The 13604-nt window shown below is 42.8% G+C and overlaps 1 protein-coding gene across 4 annotated transcripts in view; it reads right to left on the minus strand.

Moving 5' to 3' along the window:
• The window catches only part of TMCC2 (transmembrane and coiled-coil domain family 2), an 85970-nt gene that overhangs the window by 2184 nt on the left and 70182 nt on the right, over window positions 1-13604 (minus strand). For all 4 annotated transcript variants that reach the window (XM_056558073.1, XM_056558072.1, XM_056558071.1 and 1 more), the window contains one exon: window positions 2458-2593. In XM_056558073.1, coding sequence (XP_056414048.1) covers window positions 2458-2593 — 136 coding nt within the window. The remainder of the gene's footprint in view (window positions 1-2457; window positions 2594-13604) is intronic.

Genomic DNA, 13604 nt, shown 5'->3' on the forward strand with positions numbered 1-13604 from the left:
TCTATTTAAAAATCTTCCAGTACTTATCAGATGCTGTATACTACAAAGGAAGTGCTTTTCTTTTTGAATTTCTTTTCTGTCTGACCACAGTGCTTTCTGCTGAAACCTCTGTCCATGTCAGGAACTGTCCAGAGCAGGATAGGTTTGCTATTGTGATTTGCTCCTACTCTGGACAGTTCCTGACATGGACAGAGGTGTCAGCAGAGAGCACTGTGGTCAGACAGAAAAGAAATTCAAAAAAGAAAAGAACTTCCTTTGTAGTATACAGCATCTGATAAGTACTGGAAGGGTTAAGATTTTTAAATAGAAGTAATTTACAAATCTGTTTAACTTTCTGGCACCAGTTGATTTAAAAAAAATGTTTTCCAGTGGAGTACCCCTTTAAGCATTCACAATGGTCTTTTTCAGATTATAAATACTTTATTAAAAAAAAAAAACATGGTCATCTGCCTCATGCTGAACTCTTGCACATTATGGTCCTGAACCCACCTGGAATGCTTTTGGAGGGAGTGGGTTAGTATTATTTCTCAAGTGTATGGGGTGGAGGTTGACCTTTCCCTGCTGGTTTACATGTTTGAGTATGTAGGACAGTGATCTCAAACTGTGGCCCTCAAGATGTTGCAAAACTTCAACTCCCAGCATGTCCAGACAGCCAACGGCTGGGGTATACACTTGATTTCACCAGCTTTGCTTCGTGGGACAACCCCTTTAATAAATTAATATTTAGGTTGATAACTGCATATATGGGAAGGATTCCATCATAATATACATGACATAAATCCTAGCAGGGCATGCACCCGTTCTTTGATGTAGTGATTTATGACACAGCATAAGCAACATAGTACCGATTTATGCAGTGGCCTAGACTCTATGACATAATGGTACTTGGGTATATGTTGTGTGGCAAATCTTTTTTTGTTGGTAGGAAGTTATGTGTTGTAGATCTATTTCGGGTCAGTTTTTCGTACAATCTTAGGGTGGGTTTACACTACGTTTTGATGACCCGGCCCCGATCTCATTCATTTGAATGAGGCGACCGGAGTCAGATAGTGACTCCGGTCGGCAAATTTTTGCCCCATATCCGGGTTTTCTAATCAGACCTAAAACCGCAATATACCACGGTTTTAGGTCCGGTCAGAAAACTGGATACGGGGCATAAATGAGCTGACCGGAGTCACTATATGACTCTGGTCGGCTCATTCAAATGAATGAGATTGGGGCCTGGTCCTGCTGGGAAACGGGACTGTACCGTGACCGTATCATCAAAACGTAGTGTGAACCCACCCTGAGTAAGTTATTAATAAATAGTAAGTTTTATTAGAGTTGTAATAGGGGGGCGAGGGTTAAGTAGGTAACAGCTGGAGGTCTCCCTCCTAGTGGCTGTCTGCAGCCTGGCGTGACGTCACGCCTGAAAAAGGACTGATTTTGGCCTGGCAATCAATCCTTTTTCAGTTAGGCTGCACTCGCTCCCTGCCTGACAATCAGACAGGCAGGGAGCGAGCGCATTGGCTCCCCGGCCACTGGCTGGGAGGCCACTCCTCCCGCCACTCCTCCCGCACATCGCCGCCGCTGTCCCTGCACGCCCACTGCCGGACTCTGCAGTAAGTGTAATGAGGGAACGGGGTATGCGGGAGGGGGGTTTGTGGTGGAGGGAACGGGGTATGCGAGGGGGGGGGGGGGGGGTGTTTATGATGGAGGGAACGGGGTATGCCGGGGGTGGGGGGATTGGGAGAAGGAGGGGGCGGGCTAGCGCCGTAGCGCCGCATGTAACTAACTAATAGTTTATCTACACAAGGTGCCTCCAGCTGTTTCAATACTACAACTCCCAGCATGCCCTGACAGCCAGTAGATGTCAGGACAAGCTGGGAGTTGTAGTGGTGAAATAGCTGGAGGCACCCTGTGTAGATGAACTAAGGGCGGAAGTCCCCCCCCAGCAGGCATCAGTGACGTGGTGCCTGCTGGGGAAGTCTGCCTGGTAGTGAGCACACTGCCAGGCAGACAAAAGGCATTTTTAATATAGTAAAAATAAAAATTAAAAGCAGGGAGGGGGTTAGGGATAGATTGGCAATAGGCAGGGACAGAAAAAAAATAGGATGGTGGGAGCTACCCTTTAAGGGGGTCAAATGTAATAATTCTCATGCTGTCAGCTAGGGGCATGTCCTTTATGTACTCTCTAAATTGGGCAGGGCATCCAGGAAAAAATCATTACCTTCTTCTAAGTAAAAGCTATGATACCATGCCGGATCAGTCATACAACAGTCATCAAAGGCCTCTATATGATTTTGAAGCGCTGCATTATTTATGTGTGCAGAGCCTTATCTTCTTGTCACTAAAGGAGAACTTGGCTTAAAAAGGTTGAGAAGAGGTGTAGTCCTCCTAAACAAAGTCACCGGTATGAACAGTATATGATGGTCTTCTCAAAGAGGTCACAATTCACTTTATAACTAATTTTTGTACCTGAATGTCCCTAGCCCGCTCATATGATTGATAGGCAACTTTCTCCTCCATGCTGGCCAGCTCCTGCTTAAGCAATGTCATTTCATTCTGATGAAGCTCTGTCAGGTCATTCAGCTGCTCTTCCAAGCGTTCATACCTGGATGGAATGAAAAACTGCTGAGAAAACAATGGATATTTCTTGTTTTCATGGAACTATTTACAGCCCCCTCCCCCCATAATGATATAGGGAATGTTATGTCTATACAGAAAAGAAAATGGCACTAGCAAAATATAACTGTTGTGATAACTGTATACTACAGTAGAAGTTGAGTTGTTCTTTTCTGTCTGACCACGGTGCTCTCTGCTGAAACCTCTGTCCATGTCAGGAACTGTCCAGAGTAGGAGCAAATCCCCATAGCAAACCTCTCCTGCTCTGGACAGTTCGAGATATGGATAGAGGTGTCAGCAGAGAGCACTGTGGTCAGATTGAAAAGAAATCCAAAAAGAAAAGAACTTCCTGTGAAGCATACAGCAGCTGATAAGTAATGGAAGGATTGATATTTTTAATGTCAGGAACTGTCCAGAGTAGAAATTTGCTATAGGAATTTGCTTCTACTCTGGACAGTTCCTGACACAGACAGAGGTGTCAGCAGAGAGCACTGTGGTCAGACTGAAAAGAACAACTCAACTTCCTCTGGAGCATACAGCAGCTGATAAGTACTGAAATGATTAAGTTAAAGGATTAAAAATTGTTTTCCACCGAAGTACCCCTTTAAATAATAAAATTGCAGATGTTTGCAACTGCACCACCACTAGAGGGAGCTAACTAACTATACTGCTCGACACTACGTTGTTTTATTATTCAGTTCAATGTATAACATTATGCAGTAAATTCCAGAATTATACCCTGGGAATTATCCTGGGAATGAGGTCGCCATCGCAACTAAGAATTTTATGGTGGCACCAAGGTTTTTATCAGTCCTTTCCAATAAGGATTGTCCATCTTAAAAAACAAAACAAACAAAAAAAAAAAACAGTTTTATTACTTCTGCATCACTTCTGCAGTAGCTGCTGTGTTACATGAGCAGCGGACAGCAGGAGATCGTCACCGCCAATCAGCAGCCATGGCAGTGACGCTCCGTACTCAGGAGTACCGAGCATCACCACCAAGGCTGCTGATTGGCTGTACCAGTCACAAGACACCAGAGCACCGACTGTTGACATCTGATGCTAAACATCAGAAGCAAAATGGGTGATCAGCGTGGGAATGGAGGCAGATGTACGTAAAACTGTTTTGTTTTATAGGATAAGAGGACATTTATGACTGTGACTCACAAGGGGAAGATGAGGGGACAGTAATAATTGAATAACAGTGGGGAGATAAGGGGACAACAATGACTGACACACGGGGGAGATGAGGGGATAGTAATGACTATGGCATATAAGGGGGAGATGAGGGGACACTAATGACGGATCATATTTAACCACATAACATCCTGTTGTGTAAGGTCACTTTACGTGACTTGCGGCATTCTGGCTACTAACTTTTTTTGCTGGCACCTTTGATTCATAACAAATTTGTCAAGCTCTAATGTAGTTGTATGTCTATGTTATACATATGGATATTCGGCTGTTTCACTAGGGAAAACAGTTCATGCTACATCAGATTACTGACTCCATCAGTGATAGCCTGGGAAAATACAGTGAATAGGTTTATGAGCTTTGAAGTCTTACATAGATACTGTTAAATCATAGAGGATATAGAGTGGTTTCATATTCTTTATGGGAAATCCATATATCACATGAGCAAAGAATTTCTTGTAAGTGAACAAACAGACAAAAATGCAACCAAAAAAGGTTCAAAAAATGCTACAAAAGCAGCAAGCACAAAAAAAGATGTTTCCAAGATGAGCACTTTTATAGGACATGTCCACTCTGCCGAGCAGTGGCTAAGATTGGACACCGCTGTGGTCAGTGACAGTCTGAGCTGGCTGGTCCTACTCTGGATAGAGGCAAACGGAAGCAGCAGGACAGCAGCGGGGGACCAGGGCAAGGTAAGTTTGTTTTGTTTTTAATTTTCCCCTGGCTACAGCACCATACTATTTTTTAGAAAATATTGGATAACTATAATTATTTTTTGTCTATGAGAGGGCCAATAGAGATTTATGGAAAAGTTTATAAAAAAAAAAAAAACAATAGCCCAGTCTCCTTGCCCCAGCTCTGAATGGATCAGTACTTAAATCAGTACTTTGTGCACAGAGGAAAAACTAGTAATCCAACCAATCAGACTGCTTCTTTCATTTTGCAGAGGCCTTGTTAAAAATGAAAGCAGCAAGCTGATTGGTTGCTATTGGCAACTGGGCAACCTTTCCTCTGGACAGGTTTTGATAAATCTCCCCCTAGGAGCTTGTATTCAACCCATATTTGTGTTCGGGGCTTCACACTCGTGCTCGTGATTACAACGTTACATTCCTACCTGTCATGGAAACATTTAAACTTTAACAAAGCGGTCAGATTTGTGCCCAATAACAGCACGTTTTTAGTGGGCATACCCTGTAGTGGATAAACTGAAGAGAGGGGAGGGTTGGGAGGGGTCCGCAAAACATCTCGTACGCCCCGCCCGTAGGAGCAGGGGCATTTATATACCCCCGGCCCTACCAACAACTTCCTAATGCCCCGCATAGAAGTCCGGGGGGGGGGGGGGGGCGGAGATACTCCCGCCCCTCACACAAATACAGCCATAACAAGGCTTAAAACTTGCGTTCGGGGCCTCCCCTTGGAGATGTGGCATTCATGGTAGAATACACAACCACCTATGTGTCGTAAAGTTATTGCTCTGAAGCCGCATCAGTAACAATAACCTGTGAGGTGCCTCCCCCTGCAGACGTGGCAGGCATAATGGGTAAACAACCACCTATGTGTCGTAAAGTTATTGCTCTAATGACATGTCAATAACAATACCTACATGCTGCCTCTACCTGCAGACGTGGCAGGCATAATGGGTAAAAAAACCACCTATGTGTCGTAATGTTATTGCTCTAAAGACATGTCAGTAACAATAACCTACGTGGTGCCTCCCCCTGTTGACGTGCAGGCATAACGGGTAAACGACCACCTATATGTCGAAATGTTATTGCTCTGAAGATGTGTCAGTAACAATAACCTGTGTGGTGCCTCCCCCTGCAGACGAGGCAGGCATAACGGGAAAACAACCATCTGCATGTCGTGATGTTGTTGCTCTAAAGATGTGTCAGCAACAACTGTGCCGTGCATCCCTCTGCAGACGAGGCAATGACGGGTCTACTGTGTGTCGTGATGTTGTTGCTCAGAAAAAATGTGTCAGTAGCAAAAACTTTGCAGTGTATCCCCCTGCAGACATGGCAGGCATGAGGGGTATACAACCGCCTGTATGTCGTGGTGCCGTTGATCTGAAGATGTGTCGGGTGACCAACAACAAAGCAGTGCATCCCCCTGCAGATGTGGCAGGTATGAAGATTGTACGGCTATGTGTCGAGATGGTGTTGCTCTGAAAAGTGTCAGTAACAACAACTGTGCACTGCAAGTCCCCCTGTAGACATGGCAAATATGTTGGAAAACCGCTTATGTGTCAAGATGTTACTTGCTGGAGACGTGTCTGCGACAATAACATGGTGCGTGTACTTGGACACAAGGATTAAAAGGTAGAGGCTGAATATCAGATTTCAATGTACAGTGCGGATATGTGACCGTGATACTGACTTAGTGACTACCATGTGGTGCAACTACTACAGTAACTTGTATGATCTACCAGCTGTACAGTAAATGCTGTGTCTGACTGCACAGTGTAACACAACGTAAAAGCTATCACAACTTTACAGTATAGTGTTATAAATTTTTTTATTTTTTATGAATGTATGCCCGGAGAGAATGCTATGCAGTTGTGTACCATGAATACTATGAGCCTATAACATAGTATAAATGCTATGAGCGTATGTACCATATAACGCTAAGGACATGTGTACCGAGATGCGTGAAAGTACCGTATAAACTATGACCATATGTACTGTATAAATACTATAGCGTGTGCATAGTATAACTACGAGCATATGTGCCGTTTAATGCAATGAGCATATGAACATTATAAAGTATGTGAATGTATACAGAGCATAGATGCCGATCACTGTGCATAGTGATACTATGAGCATGTATGAGCGTCCGGGCAGCACAAACGCCATAGGCACACGGACAGAATGCCACAAACGTACATGCAGCACCAAAGCCATGAGCATGTGAACACAATTAACTTATGAATAGTAGTACCATGAGCATAAGAAACCGTAAGAACTAAGAACATAAGAACCAAGCAGTATGAATACTATGAGTGTAGGAACAGTATGAATGTTGACGACATTATGTAAACGCCAAGATCGTATGGTCCGTGTAAATGAGCGTATGAACAGTATAAATGCCATTAGCGTATGAACAGTAAAACTATAATGAGCGTAAGAACCGTGTGCACGCTATGAGCGAATGACCATGAAGATGCTAATGGCGTATGAAACAGTATGCCTAATAAATGTGGTGATAATGCCAAGAACAAGTGTAACTGCCATGAGCATATGACTACTATGAAACCATGAGCTTATGAACAGTATAAACAGCCATGTGCGTATGCAACAGTGTTACCGCCGTGAGCGTATGACCAGTATAAGTTGTGATCTATGGTGCAAAACGCCATGGGCATATAAACAATAGAACCAGTGGGCGTATGAACAGTGTGAATACTATGAGCATATGATCGGTATGAAGGCCATGAGCGTATAAGCAGTATGAATGCCATGAACGTATGACGCACATAAAATGCTACCATAGTATGCGCAGACATAGAGACAGCCTATTCCATAACCAAATGTACAGAATGCTGAACCTCATGAAACCAAATAATACTATAATGTACTGATGCTAAGAAATGTGCGCTAGTGGTGGGCGGTATACCAGTTCATACCGAATTCCGAAATTTTTTCCCTGCATGATATGAATTTTTCCCGTACCGCAATACCGGTTGAATCCCCCCCCCCCCCCCCCCCCCGTCGAATGAATGATCAGCCGCAGCACGGCTAGAGGAAGCTTGGCAAAAGTGTGAGGTGGGGGGACATCCTGGAGCATACCCTGTACACATAATATTCATTGGTATGGTATATTTTATCTGTACCATGTAAGATTGTTATGTCCTGCTTTGCACTATGCCCTATAACTATGCTGCAACGTCTTTTATGCACTAGCCACTTTATCATAGTTTCAGTGGTCATTTGATTATTGATTTATTTGTTTATAGAAGCAGCATACTAATATTATTAACTATATTGGATCCATACATTAGAGTGATTCATTACATTCTCACTGGGGGCAAATTGCAATATTGAGATAGTGTCTTTCCAATTTTGTGAGGTGCTTAGAAACATATATATCTCTGTGAGTGCGGATTGAGAACCATCATTACTTAGCTTGTCCAGGATGTTCCCCCATCCATTATTTTAATATTGTCTTATTTGTATGTGTTTTTTTTTATGGGGAGGATGGGATTATCAATTGTATGTCATATATGAATTTTCTTGTATAATAAAGTATATTATTTCATGATTATTTTCTAGTCATATGGATCTTATTAATTTTGGGCAGATGAACTAATCATATGTGTCCCGCGAGCGCCGCTTCTCCCCCCCCCCCCCCCCCCCAAATAATTATCAGCCACTGCGCTGTACTGTACTATCCTGAGCGCGGGCTTCAAAAATAAACAAAATAAACTTTAAACTCACCTTCCTAAGTTCCCCCGTTTGCTCCGGAGCCAGCCTCACAGTCCCTCCGCTGCTATTGCTGCTTCCTGGGGATGGGAACGTCACATAGCCATCAGCCGATCAATGGCCGCAACGATGTCCCGCCTTGGCCGGTGATAGGCTGAGCGCACTGTCTTGTAAGAAGCCGGCCAGAGAGAAGCAGCGCCCACGGGCCACATTATTTTGGGGGCTGGGGTAATATCGTTAAATACCGTGGAACCGCCATAATTTACAAAAATACTGTGAAACACATTTTTGGTTATACCGCCCAGCTCTAATGTGTGCACCAGATAAACACTATAAAGGTATGCTAGGTACACATGAACGCAATGAACAGGACATGTGTGAAGCTAAGCACAAGGTAAAACTGTGAATAAATGCATGAAATAAACTACGATTGTATGCCTACTATAGTTAAGATTTAGTGCATGTACAGTATGAATGCTATGATCATACCTGCAGTACGAATGGTAAGGATGCTGAGTATGTGCAAAATTTATGAGCTGTACAGTGTGAAACTATGTACAAAAAATGTTGTGTATAAACAAATATACTACCAGCGTATGTACAGTAAACGCTACATGCGTAGAAACGAGCATATGTGCAATAAATGCTACTAGCGTATATGCAGTATAAATAATGCCAGCGTATGTACCGTAATAGAATAATTATTGCCATGTGCAGTATGAGACGTACGTGCATATGTATAATATAAGGGCTAAGAACATATGTACAGTCTGAAAGCTATCAGTATATGTACAGTATGGAAGCTACGAGCATATGTATAATAAAGCTACCAACGTGTATATAGTATACAGTATGCTCTGTGAAATGACACAAACGTATTTACAGTGTAACTACTAGCGTATGTACAGCATAATGGTACCAGTGTATGTACCGTATAACGACTAATAGCGTATGAACAGTATGAATGGTATAAGCGTATGTATATGGAAAAAACTACCCTAGGGTAGTAAGGGGCCAAAATCAGACTCAATAACTAAACCCCAAGGCCGAAGCCCGGGGTGTAAACCCCTATTGCTTACCCCTTAAAAATTAACTTTTATTAATATTGGTTAAAATGTAGTTCCCACAACAAAACGATTAAAACTGACAACCATGTGATCCAAATATATCAGTGGGTTCATCTATAGGATCAATGTCCTCTCAGGTACTAGGTAGCCCTGCAGTGGCTGCCTGTTCAAGGGATCACTCTGGTGTCGCTTAAAACATACACACAATTGCCGCCTCTACATGTTTCGCCGCCTCCGCGGCTTTCTCAAGAGGCAATGGTGGCAATGGCAGCTGCCAAAATGGCGGAGGGGGTATATATAACCCATCCCTCAGATGTCATCAATATGGGCCCAGTCATGTTCTCCAATGTAGTCCATTGTAACAAACATTGCCACTAGGGCAACCAATAAAATGTAACTTGTAATCAGCACCATCTGTGTGCGAAAATCATTCACCAATGCGGGACCTGAATTACCTAATCCGACGGTCCCACGTCATACTCCGTCATCAATTGATGTCAGCACTTACTACCGACATCATCAGGATGCGCGGCGCATGTCAGAAGCCGTCTACGGAGAACTTCAAACATCCGCCGGCCTGCTGGGATCAGCTGCGCCTGCGCTAATGTCTCCACAGATATTCTCAAATAGTGGCCGCGCATGCGCTAAAACTTAGAAAAAAACACAGTGACTTGATGCTCTCTCATAGTTAGCAAATACATGATTCTAAATGCCCTCAATCTAACCCTTAGCCTTATATATAAGATACATAACGACCAGCTCTTTAAGGTAACAGTATATAGCTGTCAAGAGAAGAAAAAAAGAGAAAAGGGGGAGGAAGGGGGGCATATAATCATTTATCTCATCGTTTAGTAACCTTGTTACAATATTCCCATTCAAAACATAAAAGATATAAGACAAATGGGATGAATAAACAGAGTACAACGGGGTTGGTGAAAGAAAGGGAGAAATAGAGGAGTGGGGTATATAGTCATTTCACATTAGGCATATAACCTCCTTATAATGTGCCAACTTGGAACACAATAAGTAGCGCAATAAAGATTCCAACTATTCCTCAAGGAATATGGACTAACATCTAAACAAAAAGGGGGGGTTATGACGGGACTGCCGATACAAAATAAAATAAAATTATTTTTATTAGGTCAGTTGCCAACCGGCTGCTACCAAAAATTAGTAAATATAACTTGGGGAAATTGATAATATGCACTTATTAGAAAATATTTATAAGAAAGCTGCGAAAGAAAAGCCTTCATTCAGGCCCAACGGTGACTGACTACGTAGTCGCCAAATCCATCTCGCCTCTTCTTGTAAGAGGCGAGTATCTATGTTTCCTTTTCGGGGTCCTAATTTCAATTGGCAAAGACCAGCAAATTTTAGATCCTCCAATCTCCCATTATGTATTGCGAGCATGTGCCTCGCCAGGGGAGTATCCTTACCCGTTCTAATATTGCTTAAGTGTTGTGAGATCCTCTTCCTTAGTTCTTGGGTTGTTTTTCCCACATAGATTTTGGGACATGTGCATTTGGCCACATAGATGACATTATGTGAGCTACAGTTGATGAACTGCCTAATTTGATAGGTACGGTCATCCACTGGATTAGTTATTTCTTTAGTCTTTTGAACATGACGGCATAGGTTACAGTGGCCACAAGTATACATACCCACTGTCCTAGTTTGTAGCCAACTTTCCTTATTGGCTGTGGTTCTGAGATGACTATGTACCAATTGATCTTTAAGGTTAGGACCTTTGCGGAATGTCACGCTCGGGGTCTTGCCTATGACTGGCAAGAGATCCATGTCTCTTGCCAGTAAATGCCAATGTCGTTTAAGGACAGCCATATGGAACCATATCCAGACGGATATTTATCGCAAGCCCACCTCTACTAATTCTCTCCTGCACTGGGATAGCTGGCACCCGGGGTCTCTTAAAAAGAGTATCCCGGTTGGTCAGTATCTCAGGGCAAGGAGGAACTGTTCTGAAGAAACCAGCTTCCAACAGGAGAGTTCGAACCTGTTTAATCGATTCAGACAGAGGGGTTATCCCCGTAAGCATCTGAAGAGAGCCTATTACAGAGCTTGTCACTCAGAAAGGAATCGACTACTAACAGAAACAAGGGTAGTCGATACCTCAAAAAAAGTCAGATGCATTGGTACTTACGATGGCCATACAGATCAAGTTATGGCTGTCCTTAAACGACATTGGCATTTACTGGCAAGAGACATGGATCTCTTGCCAGTCATAGGCAAGACCCCGAGTGTGACATTCCGCAAAGGTCCTAACCTTAAAGATCAATTGGTACATAGTCATCTCAGAACCACAGCCAATAAGGAAAGTTGGCTACAAACTAGGACAGTGGGTATGTATACTTGTGGCCACTGTAACCTATGCCGTCATGTTCAAAAGACTAAAGAAATAACTAATCCGGTGGATGACCGTACCTATCAAATTAGGCAGTTCATCAACTGTAGCTCACATAATGTCATCTATGTGGCCAAATGCACATGTCCCAAAATCTATGTGGGAAAAACAACCCAAGAACTAAGGAAGAGGATCTCACAACACTTAAGCAATATTAGAACGGGTAAGGATACTCCCCTGGCGAGGCACATGCTCGCAATACATAATGGGAGATTGGAGGATCTAAAATTTGCTGGTCTTTGCCAATTGAAATTAGGACCCCGAAAAGGAAACATAGATACTCGCCTCTTACAAGAAGAGGCGAGATGGATTTGGCGACTACGTAGTCAGTCACCGTTGGGCCTGAATGAAGGCTTTTCTTTCGCAGCTTTCTTATAAATATTTTCTAATAAGTGCATATTATCAATTTCCCCAAGTTATATTTACTAATTTTTGGTAGCAGCCGGTTGGCAACTGACCTAATAAAAATAATTTTATTTTATTTTGTATCGGCAGTCCCGTCATAACCCCCCCTTTTTGTTTAGATGTTAGTCCATATTCCTTGAGGAATAGTTGGAATCTTTATTGCGCTACTTATTGTGTTCCAAGTTGGCACATTATAAGAAGGTTATATGCCTAATGTGAAATGACTATATACCCCACTCCTCTATTTCTCCCTTTCTTTCACCAACCCCGTTGTACTCTGTTAATTCATCCCATTTGTCTTATATCTTTTATGTTTTGAATGGGAATATTGTAACAAGGTTACTAAACGATGAGATAAATGATTATATGCCCCCCTTCCTCCCCCTTTTCTCTTTTTTTCTTCTCTTGACAGCTATATACTGTTACCTTAAAGAGCTGGTCGTTATGTATCTTATATATAAGGCTAAGGGTTAGATTGAGGGCATTTAGAATCATGTATTTGCTAACTATGAGAGAGCATCAAGTCACTGTGTTTTTTTCTAAGTTTTAGCGCATGCGCGGCCACTATTTGAGAATATCTGTGGAGACATTAGCGCAGGCGCAGCTGATCCCAGCAGGCCGGCGGATGTTTGAAGTTCTCCGTAGACGGCTTCTGACATGCGCCGCGCATCCTGATGATGTCGGTAGTAAGTGCTGACATCAATTGATGATGGAGTATGACGCGGGACCGTCGGATTAGGTAATTCAGGTCCCGCATTGGTGAATGATTTTCGCACACAGATGGTGCTGATTACAAGTTACATTTTATTGGTTGCCCTAGTGGCAATGTTTGTTACAATGGACTACATTGGAGAACATGACTGGGCCCATATTGATGACATCTGAGGGATGGGTTATATATACCCCCTCCGCCATTTTGGCAGCTGCCATTGCCACCATTTCCTCTTCAGAAAGCCGCGGAGGCGGCGAAACATGTAGAGGCGGCAATTGTGTGTATGTTTTAAGCGACACCAGAGTGATCCCTTGAACAGGCAGCCACTGCAGGGCTACCTAGTACCTGAGAGGACATTGATCCTATAGATGCACCCACTGATATATTTGGATCACATGGTTGTCAGTTTTAATCATTTTGTTGTGGGAACTACATTTTAACCAATATTAATAAAAGTTAATTTTTAAGGGGTAAGCAATAGGGGTTTACACCCCGGGCTTCGGCCTTGGGGTTTAGTTATTGAGTCACAAGCGTATGTACAGTCCGAATGATACCAACGCGTGCACCGTGAAAAAACTACTAGCATGTATCCAGTAAGGAAGTTACAAGCGGATGTACCGTATAATAATACAAGCGTATGAACAGTATCAATAATACAAGCGTATGAACAGTATCAATAATACAAATGTATGTGTGCTACAATAGTACAATATGAAAACAACGAGCGTATGTATGTGTGAATGCTACAAGCGTATGAAAAAGTTGCGAGCGAACGTATAGAATAT

The sequence above is a fragment of the Hyla sarda genome, chromosome 2 (assembly GCF_029499605.1).
Source record: "Hyla sarda isolate aHylSar1 chromosome 2, aHylSar1.hap1, whole genome shotgun sequence".
In the NCBI taxonomy this organism is placed as follows: domain Eukaryota; kingdom Metazoa; phylum Chordata; class Amphibia; order Anura; family Hylidae; genus Hyla; species Hyla sarda.